General features: G+C 56.5%; 3 protein-coding genes across 3 annotated transcripts; 2 read left to right on the top strand and 1 right to left on the bottom strand.

Moving 5' to 3' along the window:
• Nucleotides 1–485: 485 nt before the first annotated feature.
• PHYSODRAFT_326274 (hypothetical protein) lies at nt 486–6,446 on the top strand (the record flags this gene model as incomplete). Its single annotated transcript, XM_009522214.1, has 5 exons — nt 486–700; nt 967–1,252; nt 1,338–2,360; nt 2,447–2,511; nt 2,708–6,446. The coding sequence occupies 5 exons, from the start codon at nt 486–488 to the stop codon at nt 6,444–6,446; spliced, it is 5,328 nt and encodes a 1,775-aa protein (XP_009520509.1).
• Nucleotides 6,447–6,700: 254 nt separating this feature from the next.
• On the top strand, nt 6,701–7,441 carry PHYSODRAFT_366663 (hypothetical protein; the record flags this gene model as incomplete). Its single annotated transcript, XM_009522213.1, has 1 exon — nt 6,701–7,441. A coding segment is annotated over one exon (741 nt), but the record flags the coding sequence as incomplete, so codon positions are not given.
• A 5,014-nt stretch (nt 7,442–12,455) lies between these two features.
• Nucleotides 12,456–13,432, bottom strand: PHYSODRAFT_326272 (hypothetical protein; the record flags this gene model as incomplete). Its single annotated transcript, XM_009522212.1, has 2 exons — nt 12,456–12,924; nt 12,978–13,432. The coding sequence occupies 2 exons, from the start codon at nt 13,430–13,432 to the stop codon at nt 12,456–12,458; spliced, it is 924 nt and encodes a 307-aa protein (XP_009520507.1).
• Between the last annotated feature and the right edge of the window lie 68 nt (nt 13,433–13,500).

Here is a 13,500-nt window from a genome sequence, read left to right as displayed (position 1 = left end):
CGCCATACGCATTCGTGTTCAAATCTCTTGACGGAGGCAACAGTCATTGCTGGCTGGAAATTGGAGAGATCAAAATTTGTTGATTGAAAACGTAAGATGTCCAGGTTACGGGGGCTTTAATTTGTCTATACTGGCGATACTATAATTGGAGATTGTAGTTTGAACGAGCGGTCCCGAAACGCCCTAAGATCCAAAAGACGTGGCTCTCGCTATAAAGTGGGCGTCGTCAAATCAACGTCTATTAGATCTGACCGGTTCAGAGGTTCTAAAACTACCCTCATATCGAAAAGACGTGGCTCTCGCTCTCAAGTGGTCGAGAGGGGTCGTCGTTGAAATCGCTGCTGTCCCGAAAGAAGGTTTCAGGAATGTTCTCGGTGGTAAATTACGGTAAGGAAAAAAACTGCCGGCGTAATGTTCTATGAACCACTACTCTTGCGGGTGGACTGCACCGCATCGTTACAGCCAACACCAACGTAGTTGGATCCATGTTCGTTGTTCCGGAAATTACAGGTGGGGCGTCGGTTTCTCACCAGTCAAGCGATCGAAGACTCGAACTGGCCGTCCCGAGTCGGGATACTCCGAGTACGCACCTCGCGTACAACTGCACGACGACAGCGGCACTTTGGAACCTCAGGCAACACCCCAACGTGCTCAACCTGGAGACGTTCGACACTATGACCGATAACTCCGACGTGTCAAAGTCAGCACCAGTTGCTACACTAGTCGTTGCTGACTGTCAACAAGCGCTACAGACTTCAGTGGGGCGAGTTGTTGCCGGGGATTCGTTCTTTGGGGTTTCATTCGCCACAACAGCCGCGTATTTTCACGTGTTGAGCATTGCCAAGCACCTGTCACCAGTCATTTCTTCTCCTGGGAGCTGTCGAGTGAAGCTCGAGCTGGAACACGCGACCTTCGGTCAACTATATCCAGACTGCAGAATCAAATTCTATTCTACCGATTCGCCAGCCTCATTCGGACGGAGTCGGTGGTCGATGCTACAGCGCAAGCTCGAAGACTTGAGGCGAGCACGTTTGGGTTCGTGAAGGATTCTTCCTGCAAATACGACTGCGGGGACAAAGGTGGCGACGTAGGGGAGATCGACGTCGACAAGTGCTGGGCTAAGGTCGACAGTAAGTGGACGGAGCAGCAGTGCAAGTTGCAGTTCTACGCAAAGAACAGCGACTGCACGACTGAATGCGGCTACGAAGGCGATACTAAGACGCTGCCAGCAAAATTAATGCTACGACTGCTCGTCGAGTGATGATGATTCATGCCGGGTCTTGAGCTATACCGCGGTTGAGGACACGACGACTGGTACGTTATCGTGGAACTTGGAGAACGACACTGTGACTGTGAGCAACTCCGGCTACCAGATCTTTGAGACTGGCAACTGCTCCGACACGTCCGACCCAGCCACGAACTGTTGCCGCATCACGTGCGAGAACTGCTTCCTGAACGTCTCCATCGCGTCCATGTTCGCAGATGTAGAGGTTGTCGGGGTGTCATTTGAAGAAGCGATCGAGATGGAATTAACGGGGAACGCCAACCTCCAAGTGGCCCTGTATGTACCGAATGGATACACTGTGGATGAGACGACGCAGCTTAAGAACGCGAGCTTCACTATCCCCCTGGGCGAGACGGGAATCAGCGTCGAGATTACAATGGGGCTGGATCTGCGCAGGAAAATGTCGCTTCAACCCCATGGCTCCATAGTAAACATCGGTGCGACTGCAGAGCTCCAAAGCTTAACAGCGGGTTCGCTTCGCTCCGAGAAATTCCACGGCGTGCAGATCACGACCAACACGTCGAGCAAGTTGGCTCAGAGCAGCATCGATCTGGAGATGGACCTCGAGTTAACTCCGTCCTTCCAGGCGTCTCTGTCACTGCTAAATGGGCTTGCTAAAGTGGGCGTCAAGACTGAATTCTTGGTGTTTGTAGAGCTGAACAGCACCTTCCAATACCCAGACCCGTTTTCAGGTCTGTTTTTGCAATATCTCGACGAGTCGTCGCTGTGGCACGGAGGGGATTGTCGGCTTCCTCACTTCATGGAGTACAATGACAACGCCGGTTATGGGGAAGTCAACGTCTCGATCCCTCTCTCGCTCGCAGTATCTCGCGCTGTTAACACGACGACGGAGCTAGACGTCTTGTCGTCTTCGGACCGGTCCAGCTTCAGCTTGTTCAGCGGGTGTGTGGCCACCGCCTACGATGCGGAGGTGCTTCTCTCCACAGCGATCGATACGGTGTCGGCTTTGTCTGGTGAGAAGATGGACGCGTTGCGGACGATTCTCGTGTGGACACTTGGCATGACCGACATCGACCCAGAATTCGTCAACATTACTGAGGTCTCCGCGCGACGGGTGAAATTTTCCTCACGCTGTCGGTGCCTCCATCTCTCGGTGAACTTAACCCAAACGCCTCGGACTTTGTTGCCGAAGTTTACCAGCGAGCGAGGAATGAGACGTTTGCGGCTAAGGTGAGCGACTACGTGGGGCTAGACATCGGGGCGCAGTGCAGCGCCAGTTGGTGGGGAGCTCAGTGTGATCGGCCCTGTAGCGCTCAGAACTGCGCGAGCGGTAGCGCAAGTTGCAACGCCGTTGATGGGACGCTTGTATCTTGTAGCTTGTGCAAATACGGGTACTGGGGGCCAACCTGTGAGAACTCGTGCCAAGTGCTTGCTGACTGCACGAATGCACGCTGTGATCAGACCACGGGGGATCAAGTCGAGTGCGTGTCGTGCGATGGTGATCAAGATGGCTCGTTGTGTGAGGAGGAGACACGACGTCCGGGTCGGATCCAGTTCAGCATTTCCGCTCAAGGTGGAGTACGCCTGGCCCGAGGCGGCACCCGACTTCACCGAATGGTGGACTGCCGCGCTGGCGACGTCGAAGTACCTGTCGGACCGAATGGCCATGGCGAGTCAAGACGCTGCGTGGATCGCGGAGCTTGGTCCGGTACGGCTGGAGCTGTGCCTGGCACAGGATGTCTCCGGCATCGTGATTCCGCCGAGCATCCTGTCGCCGCGCGAGTGCGTTGCGCTCATCCAGTCTCTCATCTTCGCTGCCGGTTTCAGGTTTCACAACCTGATCCCGATGTGGTTCCAGTCGCAGTCGTCCAGAGTCACGCCGAGTCTGGTGCGCTCTGTGGTCGAGGACGTCCAGCACTTCCTCGCGTTCGAGCTGATCGAGTGGCGCGAGTTGGCATCCGGTGTGCCCTTCAAGATCGTGCTGGATGCGTCAGACGCCCAAGACCAGACCGAGTCGAACTCTGGAAACACTGGATCGACACTGTCACAAGCTGTGCGAGCACCGATCCTGGACTACCATGCAGAAGACAACGACGGAGATCTATTGATGTCGGATTACGAAGCTGGACTATTGGGTCGCGAGTTCGTCCTGCGCCTACGAGTGGCCGCCCTCCGGAGGACACGAGGCCCGCAAGTGTCGTCCACCGGCGAACCGGATTCCAAGCGCCCGCAGCACGGACTGCCTCGCCCGCCGTCCACCCAGTCCGTGTCGTCGATCCCGGCTGCGCCGCCGCTGTCCACGCCGTCGCTGTCTTCGCTCTCGTCGTACCACGCGTCCAGCGAGTCTGAGCGCGCATCCGGTACTGGAGTGTTGGCGCCACAGGGTCCGCCATCTCGTTCACCCTCGGATCTTGATTCGAGCCTGTTCGGGACGACGCCTGGATCCAACGAGTCGACGTTCAGTGCGGCGTCAGCAGCTCGATCGTCCAGAGGCAGCTCGTCTTCGTCGTCTCTGTGGTCCGGACACGATGCCGCGAGGCACATCTCCGCGATTCGGTACGGACCCATGGTGATGACCGCGCAGGCAGGAGCGATCCAGTCTGGTGCAGGCGGAGGAGTCGTCGAGATCACCCGGACAGCACTCCCTCGGTCATCGACGGCGGCGGTGAAGCAGGACGATGTCGTTATGTCGGAGTCCGATCGCACCACCGTCCGGAGTGACCGAAGGTCGAGAGCTTCATCCGGTCGGCAAACGACGTCCAGGCACGAGAGGCGAAGCCCGTTACCAAGTGAGTCTGACTCCAGTGACGAGGACCGGATGCGCCACCGAAGGTCTTCGAGATCGAAGCGCGCACCGAGTCGGTCGAGCAGGTCGACTCGATCCGGTCGATCAAGCCGCTCAGCGATGTCCATGATGTCCGGGGCGTCCCAAGTTGCGCTCAACACGATGCGCCAGACGCAGGAAGCCCTGGCCAGGATGGAGCTGAACCAGGGGGCATCCGCTGCCAACGCGGCCCGACTGAATGAAGGTCTTCACAGCGCGTTCCAGGCGATCCAAGAGCTCGCCGGACGCACCGCTACCCCTCAAGGCAGTGTGCAGACCGGATCGAGGCCGGACGCCCCAGTCCCGGAGCCTCCCAGCGTGCCCAGCACGTCTCCAATGTCGACGATGCAGGCGCATGAAGTGGCGGCTACCATCGAGAGCGCCCGCGCCGAGGCAGCACGCCTGGAGCACGAGCACGCTGCCGCCGAGTTCGCCGAACGCTGGAGACAACAGGAAGCGCAAGCCGAAGCCGAACGAACCCGATGGGCCGAAGATGTGCAACGGGGACTCAACGCTCAACTGGATTTATTCCAAGAGAAGGTCCACCAGATTGAAGCTGAGCGGGAGAGGGAGCGAGAATCTTCCCGGAACATTCAGCGGTTTCAGGCCCACCAGTTACACAACCTTCGTGCAACACGCCAGGAAAATCCAGTGGCTCAAGCAACATTGGGATCTGATTCGGTGTCGCATGTGAAGACAGAGACCGGGCGTGAGACATTGTACCCAGTATCCAGTGTGCCTATCCAGTCTGGTCAGGCGCCCATCCAGTCTGCGACGCCGCGGGCCGACGAGCTTCTAGCAGCCCAACTTCAGGCGACGATCAACAGCGTTCTCAAGGCGAGAGCAACCACGGGAGCCAAGGCGCGCGCTGTTCAAGCTGCGCTGGCGAAGGACAAGCAGGATGCCCCCGCGAAGGACGCGAAGAAGGTGCCCGTGAAGCAGGAGCCTGCCAAGGATGCGAAGGACACCAGGTCAGGACCGCGCAAGCGTCCATCCGGTGGGCGAAGTCGCGGAAGTGGTGACCCCTCCGGATCCGACCCGGACTCGAGCTCTGATGACGGCTACGACGAAGGCTACAGCTCAAGCGACTCCGACGACTCGCTCGCGAACGTGCCCACGCACTCCACGTCGGTGACGACGAAGGACGGCAGGACGGTGATGAACTTCCGGCCGTACGTGAACTCAAACTCACTCGAAGACTTCGACGACAAGGCGTCGTACCATGAGCGGACACGATGGTGGGAGCGATTCCTCACCTTGACCGTTCAGGGTGGTTGGACGGACAGCATGAAGGTGTACGAGTTACGCCTGAAGCTTCCTACATCCGCTCGCCACTGGCGTGCACAATTGCCGAGGCATGTACGAGACGACTGGACCCAGCTATCCCATGCGTTCAAGCGCAAGTACTGCCGGTCCAGGATGTCCGACTCGGAGAGGTACTACACGATCGAGCAAGGACGGACTGAATCGGCGCTTGACTTCTTCTTCCGACTGAATGCGGCCGCCTGCAAGGCGAATATGGAGTTCAAGAGGTCATCTAGGACGCGTGAGATGCACATCAAGCGTTTTATCCGGAAGCTGACCGAGTCGAAGCTTCGATCCAGTCTGAAGAGCCAGCGTCTGCACAGCATCGACGACCTGGAGTTCATTCTGCGTCAATACGAAGACGATCACCAGGACAGCGGACGTGAGAACTCGGCATCCAGACCACGCGACTTCCGCGCGGGCAACGTGCATCGAGACCGCGAACGCGAGCGATTCATACCGAAGGGTCCTGGCCGCGCTTACGTCGTTCAGAGCGAGGATGAATCAGACGAAGAGGATCGTCATGTGCGTTTCCAAGACGAGGTGGATGAACACAGAGTCGAGGTCGCACCAAAGCACGACTCGGTCCCTCCTGCCTCGACACGACCGGTGGATCCCGACCTGGTACCGCCAGTGCTGGATGAAGGTGTACTACGTGACGCAGTGTTCAGTGTGATGACGGGCTCAGGATGGAGACCGCCACCACCTGGCCAACAGTCAGGGGCGTCTCGATTCGGTCAGCCCTCCGCGCCGCAGTCGCCGAGAAGAAGCAATCCTGATTGGAATGAATTCTGTGAGAAGTGCGAGAGGCCTGGACACCGACAGGAGAATTGCTGGATAGACATCGTGTGTGATCGCTGTCACCGACGCGGACACCCGATGCGCGTGTGCAAGGTCAACCCGTGCAGGATTTGTGAACGATTTCATGAAGGACCGTGGGAACTTATGAAGACCATCGAAGCACTGAAGAAGCTGGCACAAGATGGAGGAGCACTGAAGGACATACTGAAGAACCTACTGGATCAGCTATTGGATGACAAGGCGAATTCAGGGGGGCCGTTAAACCACTAAGCCCGCTGGGTGGGGACCCAATACGCGCCGGGCTGAAGGCCCCTTAATTGTGTGTGTTAGCCTACGTCGGACCAGAGCTGAGGATCAGCCACCAAGATAACCAACAATGCATGATTTCTCTGAGCAACGATGACCCGATTCAGCCTGACCAAGTTGATGATCGTTCTGGATTGAGCCGTTCCGAATTGCGAGCACCGGATGGACCGACCGAATTTCGGCTGGAACCGGGTGAGCGGTATGGATGGTGAGTTGATCATGAGCCAGACAAGGATTCGCATGAGGTGGCTACGGTACATGGCGCAGTGAACGACTTCCGCTTGCAGATTTTGTTGGACACCGGAGCGTCGGTGAGTATGATCAGTTTGGATCTTGCGCGTAGACTCACGATCAAGCTCAACCGGCATAAACAGATCAAGGTGTCCGGACTGGGTGGCAACACCACTTACATCTCTGCTAGCACGCAAGTCAAGATCACGCTCGGATCGAGAGTGGTGTACGTCATGGACATCTGGGTTGCGAATATCGGTGAAGGTGTGGACGTGCTATTGGCTATGAACTTTATGTTCTGTGCCGGCGTTCGGTTGTGTGTACGAGAAGGACTTCTGCAGTTACCGGATGAAGAGCCTGTGCTCATGTCCGGGGACAAGGTGCAACGCCGACAAGGAATGAGGTTGCCAGTCCAAGCGCCGGAGACCCTGTACCTTCGACCCGGTGAGGAGGCTGTTGTGCGCATCCGGTTCGGCCAAGCCAACCCACAGCGAGAAGTGGTGTGGGCTGGACGTGGTGATCGCTGGGTGACCAAGATCGTGTACGGAGCGAAGTCCTGGCCCGAGGCAGTCAAGGTCGTAAACATCTCGTCCAACAATCTCTGGATCGTGGCCGGGACCACGCTGGCCTACATTGTGGAGTATGGATTCTTTCCGACCGTAGGACGGTTCGTCCGTCCAGGATCGAGGGCATACAAGGAGTGGCAGGTGATGATCTACGAGAACACCTTGTCCAAACAGGGTCAGCTGAGGGAACAACGTCGGCTGCAAGCACTCTGGGATCGTGAACCGCCCGCCGGGGAGCCTGCGCAGTACTCATGGCCGACCAAGTTGATGCTACATCCGGACGGGAAGAAGGACCTGACGTGTTTCACCTCGGTGTTGCAGAATCCGGTGACCGAGTCGGACAGAATCGTGGAACTCGGTGAGGATCCGGTCGTGGAGGACCTGGTTGAGAAAGAACCGAGCTTCAAGCGCATAACACCGCTGACGAAGGAACCAGAGACTGACCCGACTGTGACGTCTAGTGCGACTCCGGGTGGTGCTGAGGACTTCGCCAGTGACACCGAATCGGATGACGAAGAGTTTTTCGAGGCTGTCGCACCGGATGAGGATGTTGCACAGGATGGAGATGACGAGGACTTCTTTGACGCGGTTACACCGGATGAAGACGAAGTGTCGGAAGACACACTAGCTGTGACCGACGAGGATGTCTCCGACTTACCATCCGGTATCCTGCCCTGCACTCCGGTGCAGAAACTCAAAGAAGAGTACGAGCGGGTCATGCGACTAAGTGTGGAGGAGTTGGACTTTGAACCAGCCGTGTACATTCACGAAGGGAGCGATCTGCTCTCCCAGCTGCGAGACCAACTCGCACTCCTCCCGGAGGTGCAGGATTTAAGTCCCGAGTGCGACATTGACAAGGCTGATGTTGGCGAACCTGGCGTGAGCACGCCGGATGACGAACACCGATTACGTGGCATCCTGAGGTACCACCGAAGTATCTTCTTAGGTGATGGAAATGCGGCACCTGCCCCAGCTCGCGGAGTTGTTTGCGATCTGGATGTGGAGACGCTAAGCCTGTCGCACAGAGGGCACGCTCGGTCGCGCCACACCTTGCGATGAAGGTGTACGCGTTGCTGAAGAAGTTGTTGGAGACTGGATTGATCGAGACATCTACGTCACCCTGGGCGTCACCGATCGTGATCGTACTGAAGAAGAACGGGGTCGACATCCGGATGTGCATTGATTACCGGATCGTGAACGGGTTCATCCAGTTGTCCAACTATCCTCTCCCGCTCATTGACGACCTGCTAATCGGGTTCGAGAGCGCGATGTGGTTTATGAGTCTGGACATGGCCAGCGGCTTCTGGGCGATCAGGATGACGGAGCGAAGCTCATCTCGGCGTTCGTGTCGCCGTTCGGTCACTACCAGTGGCGACGCATGCCATTTGGTCTGAAGAATGCTCCGCTGGTGTACCAGCAGATGCTCAACAACTGTCTGTGGGGCTTTGTTCGACTACCACCTGGTAAGGAAGCTCAGGTGGATCAGGACGTACTAGATTATTTGGGTTTGAAGCCGCAAGAGGACAACGTCGCAGGGAGCGACACCGGATCGGACGACGAAATCCTGTCTGGCCGACGTCTACCCGCGCTGACAGACCAGATGACTGTGTTCCAACGTAACATCCCGGCACCGATGCAGATGGGCCCTGTCCTAGGACGGAGCTCGTACATTGACGACATCGCGCATGGGGCGCCTACGTGGAATCAACTTTGCATCGATCTGGATGCGCTACTGTTTCGGTTGCGGTATTGGAACATCTCTGTCAGTCTACCGAAGAGTGAATTCGGTAAGCGCTCGATCCCGTATCTCTCTCATGAGATCAGTGCAGAAGGACTCAGGGCGACGCCGAAGATCGCTAAGGGCGTACTGGATCTACCATTCCCGTCTACTCTGAAGGGGATCCAGTCCTTCCTCGGCAGTCTGAACTACTACCACAAGTTCATAGAGGATTTCCCGGTGGTAGCTGCAGTCCCGTACGAGCTGAGCGACGACCAAGTGCGATCCGGTAGGGACTTGTCGAAGGCGAAGGAAGCGTTCGAGATCCTGAAGCGGAAGATCGTGTCGACCCCATTGTTACGTCATCCGGACCGGACCAAGCCGTTCGTCATCATTCCTCACGCGAACCAGTGGGCAGCCTGTGCAGTCCTCGGTCAAGAGTATGACGGACTGATTCAGCCCGTCCACTTCACGGGGCGTGTACTGAATGACTCGGAAGTCCGATATCACGTTGCGGAGAAGGAAGTCATCGCGATCATGAGAGTACTGGATGTATTCAGGACGATCCTGGAAGGATGTTCGATAATCGTGTACACCCGCTATTCGGTACTCAAGTGGGTGATTCAGTCCAAGTCGGCGGATGGACGTTGCGTACCATGGGGCGTCACTCTTTCCCAGTGGGACCTGGAAGTTCGCCGAATTCAGCGAGATGAAGACGGTCTAGCCGCTATACTCGGTGCGGGTATTACCCCCCGAGAGCACTTGGACCGGATCGCAGAGTCGCTGATTCCAGCCAAGGGGCGGGTCAAGCCACCACCGGTGGTGAGCATGGAGATGTTGGTCGCTGACTTTGAGGGGATTGCGTTAAGCTTCGATGGAGCAGCCAAGACGTCGACTCGCCAAGGAAGCTGCGGATGCATCCTGTGGAGCCTGCCTGGTTTGAGCGTACTGGATGCACAAGGTTTCATCCTGAGTGATGTCGCTGTGAACGATGCAGAATATCACGGCATACTGAATGGACTGACCATGGCACTGGATCGGGGCGTTCAAGACCTGATCGTGATTGGAGACTCTCGCATTGTGATACAACAAGTCCAAGGGCTGATTAACTGCAACCAACCCAACCTTCAACGACATCTGGCTCGGTGCAAAACTCTGGAAGGACGATTCAGTACGCTTCGGCTCGTTCATGTGAAACGTGAATACAATTCGGCCGCGGACTACCTGACCTCCAAGACGCTGGCGCTGGGTATCACGTGGACTGTCCAGGATGAGGAGGAACGAATCCATCTGCAGCGAGTGTCAAAGATCCACGAAAAGCTGATGAAGCCAGTGGTTGTGGCGCAGGATGTGAGTGAGGGAGTTCAGGATGCACCAGATGGATCGGCTGCTAAGAAGGTGGTGACACCGGATGTGGGGTCACCAGACAATGTCGAACAGGACCCCGGTTCTGCTCCGTTACCTCACTGTGCTCGAGTCATGGCGGTCCTGACCAGATCGAGAACACAGGAACAGACAGAGTCGAGTGGCCCATTGGGTCCGTTGGAGTTCCAAGCCGAGAGGTGGCGCAGGATTAAGGCACACCAAGATCAGGATGAGTTCATTTCGGAAGTCAAAGCGTATCTGAGTGGCGACCTGGATCGATTCTCTTCGAGGCGGCTTCGCAAGATCGCGAAGCTCTCGGACTTGTTTGCACTGGATGCCAGAGACATCCTGTATCGACTCGCGCGGTCTACTCGAGATCGACCTCGGGACGTACAGGATGAGCCACGTCTTGTGGTGCCACAAACACTGCACGCTGACTTGCTGCATTACGCTCACGAGGACTTTCAAGGTGGACACCAGGGAATTACCCGCACCCACGAGCGGTTACCCGAGTTCTATTGGCCCGGCATGTATGCCGACGTGGAACGTTTCGTGAAGGAGTGCGTTGACTGTGCAAGTGGAAAGGGGCGACCTCCCAACCCTGGACCGTCACCTGGTAACATCGAGCCCAGGCGCCCGTTTGAAGTTGTGTTGATGGATTTTGTGACGCACATGCCCAAGTCGGCACGAGGGAACACCTTCCTACTGCTTTTTCATGATTTATTCTCTGATTACGTGATGTGTAAACCCATGTCGTCTACTACGGCACAGGATGTAGCAGAGGCCTATGAAGAGCGAGTCTTCCGGAATTTCGGTGCGTCGTCGATGATCAGACACGATCAAGACCCACGTTTCATGAGTGAGGTCTTCACTCGGTTTCGGGAGCTACTCGGCAGTCGTCAGCGCGCCACGTTGGCATATCGTCCGTGCAGACCGTCATCCGAAGCGTCCGCGCTTACATCGCTGAGTCTGACCAGTCTGACTGGGATGATCACGCTGAGCGACTGATGTTCGCCCTCAACACCTCGTTCGACGCGACCCGATTGGACATTCCATTCTATCTGGTACACGGTTGGGATGCGCAAGGCACGGTGACGGCGATGTTAGGTCCGAAAGCATCTAGTGTGCCTGAACGCACTGCGTACGAGTGGCGTCGGAAATTTCAGCGCGACTACAGCTACGCAATAGCCTGTGCCGAGGACCTCCAGAGACAAGCGAAGCGAACACGATCGGAAGAACAGACACGCAAGTGGAGAGAATTGTCCTAGAGGCTGAAGACAGGATTTGAGAAGGGTGATTCGGTATGGCTCTACAGCCCGAAAGTCCAGACCGGATTGAGCAGCAAGCTGGCTCACATGTGGCATGGGCCGTTCAGGATCGAAGAGGTACACGATGACTTCAGAGTGAAACTCAAGGTGGAGGACACAGGATATCGTGTTACCCCTGGGTACACATCAGCCGCCTCAAGCCTCGCGCTCTGTTTACGAAGCTACCTACCGCGGAACTCGATCTGGATGATGACGACGATTTCGATGCAGCCCTGCTGCCCGAGGACAGCTGGGAGCCGGACGAACAGAATGATGAGTACGAAGTGGAAAAGATTCTGGACCTCCGGTGGGCCAAGCGCACTCGTACTTCCAAGAGATTCCGCTAGTACCTGATCAAGTGGAAAGGATACGACGATCCTGAGTGGTTACCAGTGACCAGGCTCAATTGTGATGAGCTTCTGTATGAATTCAATCAGAGTGCCCGTGCTAAGGCCAGGTTCCAGTCTATGCAGGCTGGTGATGACCACCCCAGTGTCTAGTACCGGATTGAACACTCGATCCTGACCGCCGACGTGTGACCTGACTGAAACTGAATGTGATTTTGATTGTGAACTGCCGACGCTGAATTTGTAGAGAATTCGAGTGGAGTAGTGGAAAGATGAAGATACCGACTGAATCGACCAGTGACTGCGCCCCTGAATGGAGTGAGCGACAGAATGACGAGCAGACGGACTGCATGACATAAGACTAAGACGAAGGAGTGAGGTGATGAACGTGAATGACATGAAATTGTGGAGATTAGCTTGTGGCTACACCGAGTGTGCAACTAGCTACGGTGATCAGTGCAGACCCAGTTGTTGGCACGCTCATCGGGAGACAGCAGCATTTTCCGGATGTGCGTCGGACGATCCGCGATGATCCTATCGAGGGCCCACCCTGTCCACTGGATGCGAGCCGGTTCTTCGCGATCCAGGATTTCGAGCTGCTCGGCCATCGTGTACGGCTTCCCATCCGGTTTCTTCTCGGACTTGTCAAACAGGATCCAGGGACAGACCTTCGCAGGATACACCCAGATGCCTGGCTCGTACAGAATCGTCTTCGGGGCTCCTGCTTTCAGAAGTTCGGTGATCAACTCGGCGTATTTCTTGATGGCAGGATCATGCAGACCCTTGCGTTTCTTTTTCTCCTTCACCCCATACGACGAGTCCTCCGGATACGTCACCCAGTGTCCCGCGTACCAGATGACCAGCGCGTTGTCCTTCATGAACTTCACGATCTTGGTCAGCACGACGTCACTCCCAAGGCGTAACGCTTGTGGAAGAGGAGGTTGATGACACGACGCTTGTACATCCGCTCGCCCGGTCGGGTCTCCATGATCGCCCGGTACTCGTCCACATTGAAGCGATCCTTGAGTGGCCCCGTCCCGCCGTTGTGGTTCGGTGCGTAGTCAGGGAAACCTGCGGACTCGTAGACGGCGTAAGTCGTACTGGGTGCAAAAGTGGTCAGGATGCCCTTGTGGCGCCACGAAGTGATGCCTCGACCCGGTTCCTCGATCACGGTCAGCTCTTCAGGAGTAAGATCTTTCATCTCCTTGCGAGCGAGTGGAGACTTCTTGCGTTCATCACCAAGTCGAGACTTCTTGCATTTCTTGCCAGACCCAGTGGTGGCTGAATCCGATTGAGATGACACCGAACTAGCCCTGCGCTTGGGACTACGAGTCGAAGGCAAAACGAGATCCGGTGCAGCGTTGGCGTCCGGTACCTCAGTGACATCCTGTTGCGCTGCTGCCTCACGAGCTTCCATCCGGTCGATCTTGGCTTGAGCCTCCTCGCTGGGTTCCCAGTTGCCGTCACGATCCTCGTGTCAACGTC

The sequence above is a fragment of the Phytophthora sojae genome, assembly GCF_000149755.1.
Source record: "Phytophthora sojae unplaced genomic scaffold PHYSOscaffold_2, whole genome shotgun sequence".
NCBI classification, from domain to species: Eukaryota; Oomycota; class Peronosporomycetes; order Peronosporales; family Peronosporaceae; genus Phytophthora; species Phytophthora sojae.
The sequence above is the reverse complement of the archived record's forward strand: the minus strand, read 5'-3'. Positions and strand labels throughout refer to the sequence as shown.